The sequence below is a fragment of the Anser anser genome (assembly GCF_964211835.1).
Source record: "Anser anser genome assembly, chromosome: 2".
NCBI lineage: Eukaryota > Metazoa > Chordata > Aves > Anseriformes > Anatidae > Anser > Anser anser.
In genome coordinates this window covers 21,574,870-21,588,017 of record NC_139721.1, presented here as the reverse complement: position 1 = coordinate 21,588,017, position 13,148 = coordinate 21,574,870, and the positions used below count along the sequence as shown (strand labels likewise).

Genomic DNA, 13,148 nt, shown 5'->3' with positions numbered 1-13,148 from the left:
GCAGAAATGATCTAAACACGAAAATAAAAGTTCATTGTGGGCCTCCTCCCTTCAAATATACTGCTCAAGGCAAACCTTCCACTCTAGAACAAGTATATCCATTAAGTATGCAAGTATAGTAAACATGACAAATCTAACTGCCTCCTGTTGGACAGCTACTTCCTCTGCTGGAATTATGCATTTGTTTTTAAAACATCCCCTACGAATCAGGTAGAAAGCAACCCAATGTTTTAATTTTCTGGAAAACATCTCTGGGCCTTCCCATTGTCATTATTTTTGATAAGCACGGCAAAGAAGTATCTAGACGACCTAATCCCCCTTAACATCACACAATGCTGAAGTAGAAACCAAATACTTTACTGCTTACTCATACTGAAGGGCTTACTAGTAAAAAAAATGAAAGAAAAAATACAGGGACCAAAGAGATTTGCTGGATCAAATAATTTTATAGTTATGTAAACGAAGGACATTATTTCTAATCAAAACATTCCTGTTCCTTGATTGCCCGACCATCAGAGTCACCCAAACATGAAGCTGATGTGCACATAAAAGTCAGTCACAACACATGCAACTCTTCACTATCTCACTGAAGTGTAGTAGCTACTGTTCCAGTCACCAGAAATAATCTTTCAGATTAAATCCCATCTGTTTCTTAATATTTTGGTTCAATTTAAGAGACTTGATTTTTAAGACGTAGCATGTTTTCCTCACAACACAGTCTATTAGTATTATTGTGCTATGCATAAACAAAAATGCAACAAGTCACACAGCTGCAGCATTCTGACTAGCATATAACTAGTCACAAACTCTCGTGCATCCCCAAAACTATCAGCATACCATATATAATAGCGCAAAACACTTTAACAGTTAGCTCATCTAAAATCATTTTAAAAAGATGGTAGGAGAGTGGATTTTAGACAAACCTTGCCAACAGGAACGTTTTTAACATCTTCTACAAAGACAACTTCCCTCAGAGACCACTGCTCCTCATTCACTTTCTCCTCCTCTTTCGGGGCAGGAGTAGATCGTCGTCGCTCTGAGAAAAAAAAAAGTAATTAATGAAAAAAGACTTGAAATATTTAATCAGTATCAAAATGCACTGTTTAGTAAACACCAAGTGTCCCCCTCCCAAAAAAATAGCATCAATGTTCAATTCAAATCTAGAAATTAATAATAGAGATTAACAAGAAGCTGGATTTACAACCATCAGAACTACCTAACAGTATACTATGCAACTACATTCCCCCCCCCCAAGAAATTAACACTAATAAAGGCTATTAAATAAATAAAACTATTTTTAAGGACATTTAAGCAAAAATAATTACAAGAAATTGTTTTGGTAGGGCTCAGGTATTTATGTTGTAACAAGACTAACACTGTAAGACCCTTCATTCAGCCCTGCTACAGGGCTTCCTGTCATCCATGCAAGAAGTCTGCTTACCCACTAACCTATGGATTTTCAGTAAACACCTAGAGGAGTAGCAAATGAGGCAGAAAATAGCTATTTAGGCTGTAAGATTTTTTGCAAAGACATCATCTGAACAGTAACCATAGTAAACTCAAACCCACTTGGGAACAAATTTAAATATCTAACATATCTAAATTAGCACTGATTAGAATCTTTATCTCCCTAAGTTTCTATAGTATAACTGATATCATCAACATAATTAAAGGAGGAAGTAGAGAACTTCTAACAATGGGCTTAACTTCAAACTCTAGTTCAAAATCCCACACAAAGTTATAGTCATGAATGAATAATTACAGGTGAAAGAACTGCCAAACAGAAGGCATCAGTAGCATGCGCCTCTACTACTAGTTCAGTAAGTCAGCACTGCACATCTACGTCTACAAGATTCTTGGTCACTGAATGAGGCAACTCAATTCTTTAAGTGAACACCTTCTTAGAACTGCACTGTGTGAACAAGTAGAAGAAAGGAAAAGATTCCTTCAAATGATGGTATTGTAATTAAGCCTTTAAAAATATGTAAGTTTAAATGGAAAAAAAAACAGATGCACAAGAGGTCAGTGACAAATTCTAATACAGCCTTTTAGGTTGTACTTCAAAAGTTTAGTTGTACTTAAAAAGTAGAACATATGCTATAAAACTTCCCACCTGCTTCATAGATCAGTAAATAATGACTGTTTTTAGGCATTTTGTATGATAAAGATGACCAACTACTGCTTTATGCACTGAAGTTCACCTGCAAGGCAAGCTGTGTAAGAACACCTTAATCTTAAAAGGAATTTTTCCAAAACGAGTTCAACTTCTGGGTTGTAAACAAATTCACTATCACATTCCAATTAAACATACAAGAAACTATCTTCAGACTTCCTGTTGATCACCTCCTGAAAGATGTTTTTGATTCTGAGAACTATTATATTTGCTTAGATACACCTCGCTTCAAGTAGTCACTGCTTGTACTACTACATCTAAATTTAACACTGATAATTCACTGACTATCTAAATTCTATTATAAAAGCTTTTACGTTATGTTGTGGTTCACACCAGAAGACTGAAAGAGATTTTTACTTTTAATCAGATTCTGAAATTAATACAGTATTTTTCTAGGACTGCCTTTTACGAGAACTTACCTAGACAAATATTTTACATCACCATGAGCTACACATTACTTACTATATGGCATTGATGCGCTGCTGGCTATTGAAGATGCATCACTGCAAGTGGAAGCTGGGGATGGTGGAGGACCCATCTCGGTTTTCACTGGTTCCTGTTTGCTTTCAGGTCTAAAATAAAAAGTTTTATTTAAAATGAAGGAATGTGGGTTTTTCCATGACAATGGACAAAGTGTCTCTACATCCAAGAGACCAGCCATATTCTCTATCTTCTGAAGTAACAACATTTCCTCTTTATTTTTTTTGAGGCTAAGTAGCTTCCTACCGCGGAACTAACATCCTGACTTTCAAGGGTATGCATCCAACATTGAGAATGGTGCTGTGCTTCCTAATCCGGGATTAAGTTTTATAACATAAAGGAAAATGTATAAAATATTACAGAAAACAAACACCCTTAGTTGGAAGCTGACCTCTCCTTTTAAATTCGTATCAATCAACAGTTCTAAAGAATATCCAATACATGTTCTCTTTGCGTGTGTTCACATTTTCACACTTACTTTGCTTCTGTCGTTTTGCTAGCTTTCTCCAGGTTTTTCAAGCTTTCTGGTGACCGAAGCTGAAATCGACAGCTGTCATTCATGTTCCAAACAGATTCCATTAACACACCCACTTTAGGAATTCCAGCACTGATTGAAAAAGCAACAGCTCCAGCATGATAGAGGGGGTTATTTCTTAAGCACACCTGCAGATAGAAATATTTATTTCTACGAGAACAGTAGGCTATACTGAGGGAAACCATACATGCATGCATTTTCTTGGTAACATATGTAGTAGTCAAAAAAAGGGAAAGAAACCTTACAGAAGCGTGTGAGAAAAGGAAAGTCAGCATGATGTACTAAGCACTTTTTTTTTTTTAAGAGGCTATTGTGCATTTCAGAGCTGAAAGTAACAGCTTTAGCAGTGCAACTGTTTAATATACAGTATTTAGATGCTCAATTACAAAAGGAGGGATTCATCTAAAAACAAAGACTCCTCCCAGAGTTGATTAGAATGTATTGGGAACCAAAAGAAATGTGCTCCCTGGGAAGGAACTGTTTCCTCTCATAGTTAGTCTAACACTAATCACAAAAAGAATCCTACATCTCTGTATCAGCTATTAAACTTTTTGACAAAGGCTTCAAACCAAATGCCTATTCCGCTGCATATATACATCAATCCCAGGCCCTGATCTTGCAGGTACTTAAATGCAAAAACATCTGCAAAGCTCCATGCTCTATTGAGAGCCAGAATATTACTGAAATTTCATTTTCACAAAATACAAAATTGGTGGGTAAAAGAAAAATACTTTTTATGTGTACAGCTCATTCCTCCATGTTTGCAGCAATAACCATACTAGTAAAAAAATAACATTAACAGGACACATCACTTCACAGTCATGTAATTAAAAATGTACCATTTTAATACCATACAACTTTGGTGCACAACAGGAACGGAACCTGATTTTTATTTTTTAAGAACATGCTGTAAGCTCATCGTACAACACTAAAAATGTCACCTGTGACTGTTACACTTGCCTGGGTTCCAACAGTTATATTTGGCATGGAGGAGATACCAGCACTAGACTTGGGCTTTTTATTTTTTGCTCTGGCCTTTTCTAGCATTTTCTTCCTTTGGCTGAAAGGAACTACACCCCTGTGGAAAAATACATATTTTTAATACAGGCTGTGAAAGAAATGCTTTGTTTAAAGCTTTGAACAATTTATTCCTTCTGCTTAAAGAAGTCACGATTAAATATACAAGCCTCTGTGCCATCTTCTCCCAAAGAACTGCATAAGTGACATTTTTCTCTGTTCATCATCACTTTCCAAATTCATCTAAAACAGAAAATCTATTAGAGAAGGAGGAAGACAAAGTGCACAAAATATGTTACTGCCGAATAGCTTTCGTTTTAGCCCAAAATGTTTTGAGACCTCTATCTCAGACAGCGTGCTTCAGTCACAACTTGGAAGTTGCGGGTTGCTTCCTCTGAACTTGACAATGCCTTTCCTATGACTAGTGGTAGCTTCCAGAATTTGCAGTTACTGGGGAAGAGGATAAACCTCTTTTTACTTTTAAATTCTAAAAGCTTCTACTCCTCTCTGGGGGAATGGCTGATAGACTTCAGACTCTTATGGCAGATTTAAGCAGCTACAAGGCAAAAAAAAACACACCAAAAAAACAAAAAACTGCAACTGTTTTGCAACTAGATCCACTCAGTTTAGCTGAAAATTACACCTATGTACACAGTTAAGCATGCTTATTATTTTGATGCTACAGGATTTCAACATTTCATGTTTTAGCCAGTGAGTTAAAGTTTTAGATGCTTTTGTTTGGAAACCTCCTTCATGCTAAGTAAAAGATGAAAAACATCAATTCCTAATATTGCAAGGACCAAAGTCCTGTCTAATATATTAGAGCCAACTGTAACCAAGTACGTCAGTAGTAACAAGCTTCTGTCTACATCTGATTAACAGAAAATCACCAGTACTGACATACTGACAATACTCCCAAAAAGGACATGCTGATTAATAAATAGCTTTCAAAGATTACATGTAAATGTTAATAATACGCCTTTTTACATATTGGAGCAATTATTCTAAAAACAGTAAAACCATCAGGTTCTAAAGCCAAATATCTCCAATGTTATGGCTTACTAGTTTCCTTACTTGGTAATTACTTCTAAGTGAGGTGTGTCAGCAGTGATACATAATGAAAGGGCCAAGAACCAGAGGAGCTTTGATGTTGAGATTCGGGACTAGAAGTTAGAATAAAATAGCTGTGTTTAAGTTTACAAGCCTAGCTACAATTGACCTTTAGATGTTTTCAAGAAAGTGATCAGAATTTAGTAAGAAAGCTATTTCATAGGATCAACTTTCAGTGCACCAGTTTCCAACTCATCTTCAACTATTTAACTCATCCATGCCAATAATCTATTTAAGCTTTGGACTATGCTATGTGTGCGATGTAGTGCTGTGTGTGACTCCTGACACACTGACAAGAATAATGCATCCTGACAACACAGTAGTAATACTCAATAAATTCAATCAAATTAGATTAACTTCAGGTGTTATTTTTGAGGGATTTATTGAACATAAATCTTTTAATTGTTAGAATACTTTAACATTTTATATTTTGCAATGTTTATGAGGTAGATAATTTCAGCAACAAGCTCTAGAGGGAGCATCCAGTATTATTTTTCAGTTCTTTAGGATTCGGACCACAAACTAACAGACCATAATTTCTAACAGAACCTGACAGGAGAATGTGGACTTCATATCTGGTAAGTCTGTTCCACATTTATAACCTGAAAAATGCCTGAAAGGCATAAAGAAGATTATTCTCTTACACTGTGCAGTACTGATGTATCTGAATACTAAAGCATTTATGAAAGTCTCCTAAAAGAATAACCTTATTCCCTTAAAGATTTTATAACTGGGTTGAAAAGCTTTAAGCATGAAGGAAAAGAATAAGTACACTTTAAAAAATTGAATTTAAGCTCAAGCACAGAGTTTCAGAACCCAGAACTGCGGTCAAGCAGTTTTGCAAAGACTTTAAGAACCAAGGACATGAAGATTGTCGATGGATTTCGATGGATTTACATTGATATACATAAACACAGTATTTACTTACCACCAATACAAGTTGTTCTCTAGTTGAGCGCATGTATAAAGAGCACAACAATGTAAGGAAACAATCCGTTCTCCCTGAAGCTCTGAGTATGTCTGTGCAGTGTGTTCTAATTTGGAAGCTACTGAGCTTAAAGTTTCATCCACCCAGGTAGCAACCTAAGGGAAAAGGGAAGAAAGGAACAGAGAACACAAAGGGGGAAAAAAAAAGGAAGGAGAGAGATTTGCACCAATAACATAGTATTTACTGGTTTTGAAATGACCAAAAAAAAGTAGCAATGATCCCATTTGGGATGTTACCCACCAGCACCTTTTACTTCCCTAAAGAGGAGCTTTGCAGGATTTTTTTTTCCCCTCTATTTCCAGTACCAAACAAATAAGTGACAAAAATGCAGGTATGCATCATAAAATAAAACAAGTGCATATGCTTTACCAACAATACTTCACAGTATCAAGTTCACTCTAAAGTGGGCATAAAAATAAGTTTAGGTAAATTTACAGTACTGAACGCTTCAATGCCCTTCGTTTTTCCAGTAATTACATTAACAAGCATCTCTGTTCCAAAACCCATATTGGCTTTAACTATAACAGCAAAAAGTTGAGCATTTCCAATAACTAGACAAAAACAGATATGCTTCAGATAGCCATTTTCAACTGTAAATCTACCAGATCCAAGTGGTTTTGGTCATTTTGTTGGGTTTTTGGTTTTGTTGCTTTTGACTTTTACTTTTTACATTTTTACAAAATATCAGCTGGATTCTTTTTTTTTCAAAAAAGCTGAATGAACAAGTGAAATACTTTCTACTGAGCTAAACTTTACTTCTACTAAACTAACTTTACTTTCTACTGAAGCTAAAGGATTAACTTCTCTACTACACACTGCCAGTAAGTGGAAAAAACAGCTTGTCAAATTCGGCAGCAGGCACTCATCTCATACCTTGTTATTTTCAGTAGCAACAGTTGCTCTAATACTATTTGCAGACAGGAGCACTATCTTTTCATTGGTTAATCCCAAGAACATGGCTCGTGGATGATGTAGTGAAGGATTCTTTGGAAACAATAAAAAAATATTTTAGATATTCAAAGCATGTAAAACATTCCAAAGGCAGGATTTAAAGATGTACAGTACCTGTGCATTTCTGTAAGGCTCTGATTCACTCCACTTCCACTGATAGAGTTCTCCTTTACTGCTAACTGCCACAAGCTCAGAATACAGGGCTCCAATAGAAATAAACTTTGTTCCATCCTGTAAATACAGACATATGAGGTCTAAAAATGTGAAGTTATACAACCTGCATATCAAGATTTTAATGCAACAGATATAAGTTAAAAAATAACAAAATTCTTGTAACCGTTTTCTCCAGAGTTCCAATGTATACAGAACCTGAAAAGAAAAATGTATTCCAGCTTGTCTAAAGCTCAGCATTCCCTCAAACAAAAAAAATGCAGTATTGCTGCTGATAGGGTGAAGGAGGAAAAAGTGGGTGCTCAGACAGCATTTTCCTGCAGTTGAGAAATAAAATATACATTGCAATTAACTCTGATGGTTTATTAAGAGCTTCCACAATATTTTAAGAACAACACACTGCTCACACGCTTGGGAAGATCTCAACTTCCAACATTTAAAAAGTTTCTAAAATTGTGTTGTTTTTTTTTTTTTAAATGAACAATAAAGGAATATAATTCCATTATTCCATTCCAAAGTAAACTCATAAAGATATCTTCCAACTAAATAAGACATTAATTTTCAAGTTCTCTACCTCATCGATTAAACGAATTCCCTCTTCCACTACTTAAGGGAAACAGACAACTGTAAACACAACCAAATTAAAAAAAATCAGTGTGCTAGATGTCACTTTAATACATCATTAAGACCTAGCACACCAGACAAGCTTCTAATTATGGACTACTTTCTAATTATGGACTACTTTCATATTTTTTTTCCTCTCCTTCTCTTCTTCCTAAGATTTTAACACACCTCGTACTGAGCAGTAGAAATACCGCATTTCACTGAGCTTAACTGCTTTATTCTGTACACTACCTGGATCTCACAGGCCCTTTTTTCTCTCAGATTTGGTTGCGTACCAATGTGGCATCAAATACTCAGCAGTTATAACTATTCTTTTCCAAGCCCTCTTTCCCCTTGCATTGAAAGGAATCTCAGACTACAGACCCACAAACTTCGTAACTTCACAAAATATTTACTTCTGCTTACTGAGAAACATTTGTACGGGCATTTACCACTCCTCAGCCATTGTACCCACAGGACAACCATGTTCTTTCTCAACTTCTTTACTAGAAGAAACTAAACATTCCCTTCCACTTTAGGGAAAATACAGCTTTTAAAAAATGAAGTAGCTGGTGTAAAATCAAATGCTATAAAATTGTCTTCTAGAGCTTCAAATCTGAAAGACAGGTGCACGATAACTAATGTTCTCTGCAATAGTTATCTCCCAGATCAGCATATTTAATTGCCTCTTGGATTAGAAGATACCACATGTAAGCCTTTCAGCTATCTGATGGGAAACTGAACTCGTGTCAGACTATTAAAAAAAAGCCCACCATCCAGTACATTTACCCTTCCCCTAAATTAAGGGACTTTTCTTTCAGCTTCAGAAGTTTACTAGTGGAAACAAACAATTTTAGTTTCGTTAATCTGGATTCACACATGAAAAAAACAATTTTCACGCATAGGAGCGCACATTTCAAAAGGTATGAATTTAGTATGTTTCTTACCAACAGTTCAAAGTGCTCAACAATATTTTGGGGAGGAAGAGAAAGAATGCAGCAGAAAGAAGAAATCACAAGCAATTCTCTTTCATACCACGATAAAAGAACCTAAAATTAGTTAAGCTGTAAGAGAATTTTATTGCTCTGGAGGGCATCTCCCAGCATAGCACAGAAGCAGCATAAATGCTAATCTGAGTCATGATTAACAATTGCTATCACATATTTCATATTCTGAAAAAGAACCTACTGTACTTTAATGAGATGCATAAAGGAATCAGCATAAAGGAATCTTTAAAAAAGTCATCTGTCCTAATTCCTCAAATTATGGAAACCAATTAATTTTTGCTCCAAGACAGTATCATTGTGACTTTTTATATTGTCAATTTGTTTTATAACCTTTTATAGACAGTTTTATACCACTAATTCAGCTCAGAAGAGACCCATCATCCATAAATTTTCTTTCCCATCAAAATATTAGCAGTTGTGACGTATAAATCAGGAGCATGGCTACACACACCTCTGTAACACCACTCAAAAAGATTAACAGTGCAAAGATGCACAAATGACATGACAGCTTTAGTTCTGCAATTTGAGTCTCATGTGCTTAACTCTGAGTTCAGACCGGAGGAATTACATAGCCTGAAGATGATTCAGATTGCTGACAAAAATCTTTGCATGTCAATAGCTGAACAGAATATACCTACTTTGAACAAACCAAATAAAGCTCAGTTTGCACCTAACTACAATCTAGGAAGAAAAAACAGCTGTACTTGTCATACTACAGATCGGCTCTGCCAGGTATGTCACAATATTTTCAACTGGTAAGAGGCACAGACTACTAATTGTATGGTCCAGTGAGACTTGAGCTATTAGAAGAACTAATTTATTGAGTTGAATTCTTGGAATTGATTTCACTTATGTGGTAGAAAAGAAACTCTGTATGCAATGCTTCACATCATTAGTGTCAGATAGGTGTGAAGTCGATAATGTTGGGAACACCAGCAGCTCTCCAAGAGTTTCGTCCATCCCTTTCAGGTTGGTACTCTACCTCCCATAAACCGAAGTTTACCATCCTCATCATAGATTACTACATTTCACATGCTAAACGTGAAAGTAATGAAAAATGAAGGAAAAATCTTGCAAACAAGACTGGCTATTTTTTGGCTCTTTACGTACTCGAATCTCTCCCCAACTTACTCTTAACTTCCAACTTCCATTGACATCTTAAGATCTCCTCTCCAATTCTCAAAATGGAAGAAACATCTGAGCTGGCACTTCAGCTATATCATCTCCCTCATGATTTACTTTGAAGAATTTCTTTCGGACCATACCCCCAACAAAACTTAGAAGTGGGGCTACAGCAAGAAAGACGTAGAACAATTTGTTATGAATGTTCAACTGAGGGATAGAATAAAAAGTATAACTACTTTTAGATAAAGATGAAAGGCCCTTCCTTCTAGTAAGACACCTGCATTTAACTGGAAGTTAGGGTTTACAGGAGTGCATATGCAAAGATGTCTTGTGGAAAGAATGCCAGTATTTCTAAACTGAGCAAGCATGCAATTAGACATCGTAGCAAGTTAATTCCATAAAAGATGTCCAATAAAAGACTGCAATAATTATCCTAGGGCATAATCTGCTGAGTCTACAAATAAGCGAAAAACCACATCAGGGTGGGGAAACAAAAAGCCTAACACCTAATTCAGTAAGTTATTACTGCTAAAATATTGAACAGTAGTGAAGTAGTGAAAAACAAAACAGTAATAACAGTGATAGTAACGCTATCAAAACACAGCAGTGGACATAAAAAAAGCTAATTCAGTATTCCAAATGTAGACTAAATTTACTCTTACGCTAAAAAAAACAGATATCTCTCTCTACCCAACCTAGATGGCATTCTCATTCTACCATCATGACAAAGCAAGAGGGACAAAGGCTGTCAGTTTTCACTGGCAAAGACGCTCAAACTTACTGGCCAATTAAAAAACTAAAAATCACACCTTAGACACATAAGGTCTGGTTGGGAGAAGAACTATTCGATAAACATTCTTTTTTAGGTATCTACATTTCTCAGTTTGAATGCTAGAAAAAAGATGACAGGGATTAAAAGTGAGCTGCTGTAAGCAGAAATAAGCTTCTAAATTCACCTCCCTCTTCAAGCTCTCTATCTATATTGAGGCTGAAAGGAAAAAAATAGAGACAGGAAAATAAAGCAATAAATTGAATAAACTGTTTTACAAGTTTCCTTTTGCCAATTAAATTCTTTGAACACCTACGTATGAGAAGAAAAAAACTTAAGTACAGCTGTGTATTCAAAACATGTGGAAAACAATTAACGCTTCTGTTATTAATGTCTTAACTATGAGGCTGTAACTACTTAGTTACAATTTTCATAAGTGTGTTAACAAATATGCTTTATTATATTATCTCTCACAAACTAAGATGAGCTATTCAACAAGGAAACAGAGTATTTAATTGGAAAAACAACACAACAACAGATTTATTGCACAGCATGCAAATAAAATAGGCAAAAAATTTCAGTACCTTATCCGGCCACCACTGCAAGTCTTCTCCTAGAGAAACAGGACTTTGAACAGGTGTATTCTTCTTGTCCAGGTTTGGTTCCCCTTCCTTACTTGTAGAGCCTCTTTCATTATCAAATGAGGCTCCATCAAGCCACCTTCGTTCACGCAAACGTAAAACGGACTCACGTTCACGCAACAGCTCAGAGTCTCTCTCTAAGGGAAGAAGGAGAACTGGTATGCAATTGGGTCACACCAGTGGGATAAAAGTAAGCCACTCTCTAGTAAAGACCCTTCAGGATGCAACTAACAGCAGTTAAATCTACTCACAAAGATTAAAAATAAAAAAGTCCTGACATGCAACATTCAAAATATTAACCCTTTCAAGCATATGTACTTTAGAATTACTAAATATAAAAATAGTAAGCTAGAAATAAAGAAATGATTTTGTGCATCATCAAAAATGCTACAGCATTTTCACTTGCATCATAAGAGGCCAAATGCAGTAAACATAGCAATTTAATGTTTTACAGTACAAAATACAGAGTTTTGTAGTACTGTTTTTAATCAATGAAGTAACAAAAAAATCTAGGTCTATACCATCTGTTAGATATTTATGCAAACCAAAAAAGAGTATTTATTAGAGAGTTTCATAATAATTTTCCAAAAAAACAGTAATTTGAAAAAGTTAAAGAAAGCAAGCATTAAAAAAGCTCTTGTACACAAGTTTGATAATCCAACCCCTTGTGTTTAAAGCGGTATCCTGTAGGACTGGATTTAACAAATTAAAGTGCATCTGTTTTGAGTAGATCAAATGAAAACTTTTCAAGAGTCAGACAAGTTTTTAAAAAGGATCCTTGTAGGAAAATGTTCCTTACCAAAATGCTTCCCCTCCAATTGGCCTACAAACTGTCTAAAGCCAGTACTCTGCAGTTCGCTCATGCAGATAAATTTTTTAAATCAGGTAATCAAACTAACTTTCCAAGAGTCAACTATGCATGGAAAATAAGGATTATAAAATTCGTGGTAACGTCTTATATAGAATAACCTTAGGAAAGGAAAAAAAAGGAGGAATTTAGAAGGAGTTATGTCAGATGCTGAATATTTGTACATGCACATAATGCATTTAACCTATTAAGTATTTCACTTATGCTCACAAAAGTCAACTGAAATTACATGTATGAGATGACCACATTACTCTATCAGTTTCAATAAATTACACCAAGTCTTGGGTCTTTTGCTGTATTAGAAAATTGGCAAAGTTTTTACATAAGCCAAACATAACAGCTTGTCTTACAGATATACTTCATAAATTACTGTACTTATCTTCTAGCAATCACCACACTGACCCCGACTAACAGTTTTGTGACAGGAACTTACATGTTCAGCAATTAATATACTAGAACAGATTCATGAAAGGCAACAACACTATACTAAACAACAAAAAAAATCACAGCAGAGGTTGGATTAACAGTTTTGAAATACACTAGGTATTTGCAAAATAGCTTCAAAAAGCTAGGAAGTTGCTGCACGTTCTGTTCTAAATCTTTTGTGTGTAATATGCTTTACAAAACAAAACCAAGAACACTTCCACAAGGTCTTGATATCAACTCATGGTCTTGATATCAACTGCCAATAGTTCTCTCTAATCGGCTAT

General features: G+C 35.4%; 1 protein-coding gene across 11 annotated transcripts in view; it reads right to left on the bottom strand.

The window, feature by feature from the left end:
* UBR5 (ubiquitin protein ligase E3 component n-recognin 5) overlaps positions 1-13,148 on the bottom strand; it is an 83,895-nt gene that overhangs the window by 37,997 nt on the left and 32,750 nt on the right. For 6 of the 11 annotated variants that reach the window (XM_083824765.1, XM_083824766.1, XM_083824763.1 and 3 more), the window contains 8 exons: positions 11,514-11,725; positions 7,369-7,485; positions 7,177-7,287; positions 6,244-6,398; positions 4,149-4,266; positions 3,132-3,316; positions 2,636-2,745; positions 924-1,036 (listed from right to left, as the gene is read on the bottom strand). In XM_083824765.1, coding sequence (XP_083680891.1) covers positions 924-1,036; positions 2,636-2,745; positions 3,132-3,316; positions 4,149-4,266; positions 6,244-6,398; positions 7,177-7,287; positions 7,369-7,485; positions 11,514-11,725 — 1,121 coding nt within the window. The remainder of the gene's footprint in view (positions 1-923; positions 1,037-2,635; positions 2,746-3,131; positions 3,317-4,148; positions 4,267-6,243; positions 6,399-7,176; positions 7,288-7,368; positions 7,486-11,513; positions 11,726-13,148) is intronic. The other 5 variants (XM_083824773.1, XM_083824767.1, XM_083824770.1 and 2 more) reach the window with 1 other exon arrangement.